The sequence below is a fragment of the Gymnoscopelus microlampas genome, assembly GCF_963454915.1.
Source record: "Gymnoscopelus microlampas genome assembly, chromosome: 6".
In the NCBI taxonomy this organism is placed as follows: domain Eukaryota; kingdom Metazoa; phylum Chordata; class Actinopteri; order Myctophiformes; family Myctophidae; genus Gymnoscopelus; species Gymnoscopelus microlampas.
In genome coordinates, this window is record NC_139943.1 from 44,701,982 (window position 1) to 44,709,996 (window position 8,015).

The window sequence follows — 8,015 nt, forward strand, 5'->3', positions numbered from 1 at the left end:
ATATTACACTCTCAAGAGTAACAAACATACAAGGGTCCATTTGGTTCACAACTACATTTAGCTGGGGAAAATCGTTTTGACAAATTCCTGCCAATGGAACACTTCTTATGTAGGGGGTCCCACTCTAATGCTGTGTTCACAATGGCAGATACAAAGATGCAGTCTACCGAAGACAGCTAAAATAGCTTATCTACAATCAGCTTGTAGATCGGCTATTTTGTACATTAAACTTTTTGCCTATAAATTCCATACTTTCCTTGTAGGAACCCTGACCCATGTACCCTTTGGGGGTTAAAAGCTCAAGACAACAGTCCATAGCAACAGAAGAATAAGAGGTTTGGCATTGGCAGAGATTCGTCACAGTCTTTGTGGCCGCAAACCGGTATAACAGCTATTGCCAAGAAGCTTTGTTACAATAGAGAAATAATCGACCCAACAGAACTTTCCAGTATGTTTATAAAAATGTGTGTGTGTGTGTGTGTGTGTGTGTGTGTGTGTGTGTGTGTGTGTGTGTGTGTGTGTGTGTGTGTGTGTGTGTGTGTGTGTGTGTGTGTGTGTGTATAAATAATGGTTCTACATTTTTACCTGATATGTCCTTTTCCCAATTATCCCCTTATATATGTAGAGTTTCTTCGTCTGGGTGGAGTTACATTTCTTGCAACCTTAAATGATGAAAAGACAACAGTTTATTAAGCCATGATGCTTTGTTAATATCTGCAGTATTTTTTACATTGTGTCAATATGAGTTTGTCACCTAACCCTAACCCTTGGCAAACAAATATTACTCGTCTGGGTTTCACTCACAAAGCCCTAAGCCCTATTAGCTTAACCACATTAACCCTTGTGTCCCAGAGAACATTCAGTGTAACCAGTCCATCTACAAGTTCCAATTGTGTGCAGGTAATAAGCAAGATTTCAGCAAAAACAACAGATCTGCCACCTCACAATGCACGTTATAGCTTGGCTATTTTCAACATACTATTGATTAAGTGTAGAGGGAACAAGTACAAGTACAAATTAGGATTTAGAAGCTTTTTCTGAATATTAGCCCCAGAATGCTCAGGGTTAGAATAACTATGGCCTTTGAATCTTGGCAACTATCCACATGTTTCTTTCTTTAGTTCCTAGGGCGTTGTGGGCATCACTTCCTATCGATTTGATCCCCGATACCTGATCAAATCGATAGGAAGTGATGACCACAACGCCCAAGGAAACTTGTGGATAGAGGCCAGAAAAACAGTAAGACCATATTAAACAAAACATACCCTTTCTCTTCTCCTTTTGGGGTCTTTTTGGGCTGTCCACTTGTGTCTTTTTGGCTCTGCTACGGGCAGACGGGAGCCGAAGAGGAGGAGTAGGCTTGGGTTCCCTTGGGCTTGGGTTCACTTCCTGCCGCACCTCTGCCGGGCTGTGATCCTCCACTGTAGCTTGTAGATCTGCAATTGTTTTCTGAATATTAGCCTCATATTGCCGGGGTTACAATAACCATGGCCTTTGAATGTTGGGGACTATAGAGGCCAGAAAAATAGTAAGACCATACTAAACAAAACGTACCCTTTTTCATCTTCTTTGCAAAAGAAGCCGTGGGAGGGGAATGGGCTCTCTTATGGACAGGAGTGGTCTGAAGAGGAGGAGTAGGGGCATGAAGAGGAGGAGTAGGGGCATGAAGAGGAGGAGTAGGGGCATCGAGAGGAGGAGTAGGGGCATGAAGAGGAGGAGTAGGGGCATCGAGAGGAGGAGAAGCTTCAGGTGTGTCCTGCTGCTCCTCGCCTCGGTTCCCTTCCTGCCGCACTTCTGCCGGGCTCCGGTCCTCCTCTTCGCAGGACACTAAGTTCAGTGTGAAGTGATCTTTGGTGGGACTAGAATAGAATAGAAAAAAAAGTATTGGCAATTAATAACTAATAATAAAATAAAAACCTTTAAACACACGACTCGACTACATAAAAACAAAAAGAATGTTAACACAGAATAGCAACAGGACAGCAATAAAACATGGACTTAATACATAAGACTATTTAAAAAGCTGACAACAAAAACGAGGGGGGGGATACTAACACTGATAGACTCTCCTCAGCTGCTCGGTCCTGCTGCTGCTGCTGCTCTGCCGGGCTGCGGTCCTCGACCTCCACTATAGCTTGTAGATCTGCAATTTTTTTCTGAATATTAGCCTCAGAATGCTCGGGTTACAATAACCATGGCATTTGAATGTTGGGAACTATAGAGGCCAGAAAAATAGTAAGACCATACTAAACAAAACGTACCCTCTTGAGAAGGGTCTGGACTCTCTGCGGCTGGACTCTCTGCGGCAGGACTCTCTGCGGCTGGACTCTCTGCGGCAGGACTCTCTGCGGCTGCACCCATCTCTGGTTGATCTGTATCCGCTGTGATTAGTCAATTAACAAATCAACATTTTGTTAATATGTAGTATAAATTTTAAATGTGTACATATTAACCGAGACAAAATCATGTACTTAAAAAAAAAATCTTTAAAATATTGTATATATATATATATATATATACATATATACACATACATATACATGTTTTCTTACACGTGACTTTCAAGAGGTACTCATATGCCGTCTTCATGGTTTTAAAGACAGTCATGTACACATCATCGATTTGTATGGCCTGGATGTGGTCACAAATCAACTTGGCTTGCCCGCCTTGCCGTTTACCAAAGAAGAGTATTGGCTTGAAGCCTAAGGCACCAAGTTTTGCAATCTGAAATGAACAAAAGAAGAAAAGCAGTTGGCATACATAAGTTAAAACCACTGAATTATTGAAAAGGAAGCGCAACCTGTCTAATTTATTTCATTATCTTAGAAGCAACATTGTTGTACCTCAATGCTCATTCCCATGTAAGGCCATATGTCAATTATGTATTATCTGACAGACAACACAACTTCCTCTCTTTATCACAGTTTATAGAGAGAAATGGCTTCTTCCACACAAAACATTTAAAATGGCAGAATAATGTATAAGTTATGGAGACCATGTTTACACCAGTGGTAGATTAACCTCCAGCAACCCTTCACTTTTTTGATTGTCATATTATGTTAACCCATTTAGACCTGAGGATGATTCTAAAAACACCTTCTAAATCGCCAAAAAGAAAATATGTAAAACAAAATAAAATAGCACATCTACAAGATCTCAATGTGTTGCAATACAACATGTGAGTTTGTAGATCAGCATTTTTTGAATAGCCGAAATATAATAGGGATTAACTGTATGATTAAACTGTACTGACCATGGTTTTACTGTGCTTGACTGACCGGCCAACTGACCTGAACCCCATAGTGAATCTATGTTGTATTGTCAAGAGGAAGATGAGACACCAGACCCAACCATACAGATAAGCTGAAGACCGCTATCAATGCAAACCTGGGCTTCCATTCCATTCCAACACCTCAGTGCCACAGGTTGATTGCCTCCATGCCATACCACATTGATCGATATATATATTTTATATATAGTTTTACTTACTGCAATTCTTGCTGAGTTCACGGCCCTGGATGCATTTTTCAAATTATGCTGCCGTGTGGCCCACTGGGCGTCAAACTTTGCTGCCCTAGCAGCAACTTTGGGTGTGGTGGTGAGCTGACCTAAACAGGCCCCACATGTGGTCTTTCTGGGCTCAGCCACCACACCACATTGGGGACACGTTCTCTTCTTTGGTTTTGTCATGGCAGGCAGTAGAGTAGAAACCACTGGAGGACAGACATGATGATAACACAACAAGAAAAAGACAAATAGCATTAGTTCTTCAGCTGTCTGAGGAAAGCAGCAGCACAGAGCAGAGAGATGGTAGCTGTACACCTAAAATGAGCATTCCTCTATCCTCATCCTCCACTACGATTCCTGACTGTAGCACAGGGGAGGGAAGCTCACCATTTGCTATATGGACAGAGGAGATGTGGGCCAGAAAAAGGAGGCATACCCCTGGATCGACTGTAAAAACTGGGGTGCAAAGTTTGCTCATACATTATGGATTTCTTTACCTTCAAAGAAAAACCCTGTAATAATCATAACCCAGCCCAATAATAACACAAAACTATATAATAAATTAAAAATATGTTTAAGTGTTTAAATTCCTCATTCTGCTGGTTACCCCCTGGATAACCCTCTAAGGCAGGGGTTTTGAACTGATTTTGACCCAGGGACCACCATCCTGACAAAGAGCAACCTGGGGACCACCACCATTGTGCGTGGCGGGTCCATCATAGACCCACCCGACACAATAGTGGTGGGGGGTTCATGCACCACAGGGAGCTGGAGAAAATAGCTATAATATCAATATAATATCTAATAAAATACAGTAATTTTGTTTGAATATGATGGAATATTATTAAGGTTTACTGTGATTAAGGTAAACTCACATTTCATATCACACACACACACCATAGACTAGAGTAAGAACTCCTGTAAGTTATTAAAAGTAAAACATAAAAATAAAAAAAAGTTTTAAAAAAAGTTTTTTTGTTTTTTTTTTGGCCAGGGACCACCTGCAATACCTCCGCGGACCACCAGTGGTCCGTGGACCACCGGTTGAAAACCCCTGCTCTAAGGTCTCTGACCCAACTCTGAGAAACATCACTTTGATTCCATTTGTACACTCTTTGAGTGCAAATTGTAAACACATTCTACATTTATGTCCACAAAGGGCAGATGTGATAAATATGAAATATACACAGGGGTGCACATATATACAAATGAAGGCCAAAAATAGCAGATATATTTAGCTCAATCACAAGGCATTGTTGTTGCTAGATTAGCTTGTTAGCTAAGCTAACCTAAATCTCCAAAGAGATTGTCTTAAACTGTCTTCAACTTACACACCCACCAACTTTCGAAAGTACATACCCATACATGTTAACAAAAAAAACAGGTTCTGTCATTTTGTGGTGCAGATTAAAGATTTATTTTCAGATGAATGAGAAAATAAATGGCTGTTTACCTGTTTGGGTTGAGGGAGACTCGAGTAGTTTGCAATACGCGCGTTCTCAATGGAGGTCAGATGCATTGTGGGAGGAAGTGAGGTAATTTGAGGCATTTGTCAGACTGGCACTGAAAAGTGGAACTTCAACCTGGTTTTGGCACTTTCTCCATACAACCTGTACATCTACAGAAACGTTCAAATTTCAAATATAAAGTGCTTAACCTATGGCCACGGATGTTAATATTATATACGGATTTTCATAAGTTTCTGTATTGTCTGTAGTGTTCAGTAAAAAGCATTTTAATCCAATCAGTGGCCATTTTCTGAGACTTTTCTCAATGCTTTCAATAACGTCAGCCTATCGATTGGGAGGTGTACTGCACGCTGTTACATAATTAACTCTATGAGTAAGATGACTATCAATCGGATTAAAATACTTTTTATTAGAAAATACGGAAAATACTGGTTCTTTTGAGAACCCGTACATAATAATAAAATCTGTGGCCAAAGGGTAAGCACTTTGTATTTGAAATGTGAACGTTTATGCTATGCACGGTGTTACTTGCCGAAAATATCCTATCCACAAGCTCAAAATGAGTATCATCTACATCCCGTTGTGATCTTTGTAGATGGTGTATTTTAGGCACACGGCACCATTGTACGAGGAATGCGTCTTGGTGTAGGCCTATGTTCAATAGGCCAGTGGTTCTAAAACTTTTTCATGTCAAGGACCCCCAAATTGACACTTATTAGCCCACGGACCCCCATTTGAAAAGATATACCAGGGACCCCCAGTAGAGAAGATTTTTATGGCTCTAGCAGTGATTCTCAGACTTTTTTTTTCAAGGACCCCCAGTTTGACATGCATTAGGCTACGGACCCCCATTTTATGGCATTTCTATATCTGGGACCCCATTGATATTGTAAAATCAATGTTAATTTAACTCTGAGCCAAATTGACCCTTATGGGTCCATTTGGTTCCATTTGTACACTCTCACAGTTACAGAACCAAAAGGGTTCATTTGGTTCCTAACTATCAACTATATTTAGCTGGGGACCCCCCGGAATTCCCCCCAGGACCCTTTGAGAACCAACGCAATAGGCTACTTTTATAAACCGACAACTGCTGGTGTTTATTATTTAATACATCTGATTGCAGTTGCACTTAAAGCTGAATTGTCTTGTCAGATTAACTTACATGTAAGCAAACTATAAACCCTAAAACCACACATTCTGTTGCTGACTTATGAGCCTTCAAACGTGTCTCAGTGTCAAGGTTCAAAGGGCACCTGTGATGAGCAGGAACAACCCATAATATTTACACTGAAATATGTTTCTATGTAGGCCAAGGCCTTTCAAATGATGGCTTTGCTGTTGTCCTATGACAGTTTCCATTTTCCATTTCCTTCCAAGCTATGAGTCTTAACAGTCATACATTCTCAGACCATTTCAGAGTCATCCTAGATAACATCAGTCAAACATACTGTATGTTTCAGGAATTATTTAGTAACAAAATGTGTTATATTGATATTGATGTGTACCTCATTCATTACAATTTGGAAAAGTTTAGACCCCATTTCTCCACAAACTATGTACCTTATATATAGTTAGATTTAGGGTTAAATGACCCTAACCCTAACACTTCCCTTTGCTGAATATGGCCATTAGAGCCTTATTCCCCAGGGTAGCAGGATGGACCTCGATTACAGTACATTGTAATGTTATGTCTTTTAAAATGACAATAATTTGACCTTTTATCAAAAGGTCCTGCCTCTTCTGCAGGGTAGCAGTCTACACACGATTCTATGTCCCTGAAAGCCTGGTTCCACCGATGTGACTTATGTAGCAGATCTCAAAATTTGGTCAAAAACATCCTTTAGTGAAATGACAGAAGTCATTATATTCAACCCCACTTGCCCGAGGTGGCCATTATGTGTTCCCACACTCTCTGATACTCATGTATTTTATGTAGACACACACCTTGATAACACTTGCTATGCATCCCATGTCTATAATGTCTTATAAGCATAGTTGTAAAGCACTATAATCTGCTTATGAGTGCTACTATACTAATACAGATTCTTGGAATTTATTGTGGTTACATTCCCACAGGCAGCTTAAGCCAGGAATCACCTTGTAATGTAATATTTTGTTATCACGTGGTAATAGGCTGGCTGGTATACAATGATTAAGAAAATATGTTTGAGCCCCAGAAATGTCCCAACTCTCTACCTTGAATGATGTCCACAACATTTGTCCTCCAGCTATTGGGAATGAAAGCATATGTGGTTTAGTATGAACAAAAATATTCTAAGAACATGCTTCATAAGAACATTTGTATAACAGACATTTACTGAAAAATGTATTACTTGCATAGAATACAAACAATACACGTGGGCATTTCCTGGTGTTCTACAAGTAGCTTTAACTATTTTTCATCAGAATCAGTGTTATTGGCACATTACAGGTTATATAGATGCTTGTATTAATCCTAAGGAGGCAATGGAACAACAAGGAAGGTTTAACTGACGTTTATTAAGGTGCAGAGAAGTGTATAAATCAGACAGCATTTCCGTGTGAATCACACCTTCATAATGGTCCAGAACTACCATCAATAATAAACAGTATACAATAGTATACAAACATGTACCCTGCAAAACACAAATCACAGTCGCACAATGGAAAAGAAGCCCCTGGGCCTTATTTGATTTGTGTCATCACATTAGCATAAACTTAGTGTACTGCCTGTACTGTTAAAAGTCTTAACAGGAAAAGGGACCACTTCACCCATTCATACAAACACTTCAGAACCATTTCACCTGCTACTGTTCTCACAAAGACACAAAGGAACATGCACACAGAACCCATTGAAATGCATACTTTTAAAGCCTGTGCACTAAAAAGGTCTGTCACAGACATTATCCTCTCAAACATCAAATGCATGAATGTATGAAGCAGTCAGTAAGTATCCATGTCCATTATGGTAATATGGTAGCCTACCTGCAGCACATACTGTGCAATGGACATACCTTTCTACTATAGCACAAAACACTGGAGTGGTCAGTGGTCAGC

General features: G+C 40.0%; 1 protein-coding gene across 1 annotated transcript; it reads right to left on the reverse strand.

Moving 5' to 3' along the window:
- Positions 1-1,462: 1,462 nt before the first annotated feature.
- On the reverse strand, positions 1,463-2,861 carry LOC311047013 (uncharacterized protein; the record flags this gene model as incomplete). Its single annotated transcript, XM_084059597.1, has 5 exons — positions 1,463-1,859; positions 2,056-2,143; positions 2,262-2,381; positions 2,553-2,724; positions 2,844-2,861. 5 exons carry the CDS (start codon positions 2,859-2,861, stop codon positions 1,463-1,465), a joined length of 795 nt encoding a protein of 264 aa, XP_083915723.1.
- Positions 2,862-8,015: the final 5,154 nt, after the last annotated feature.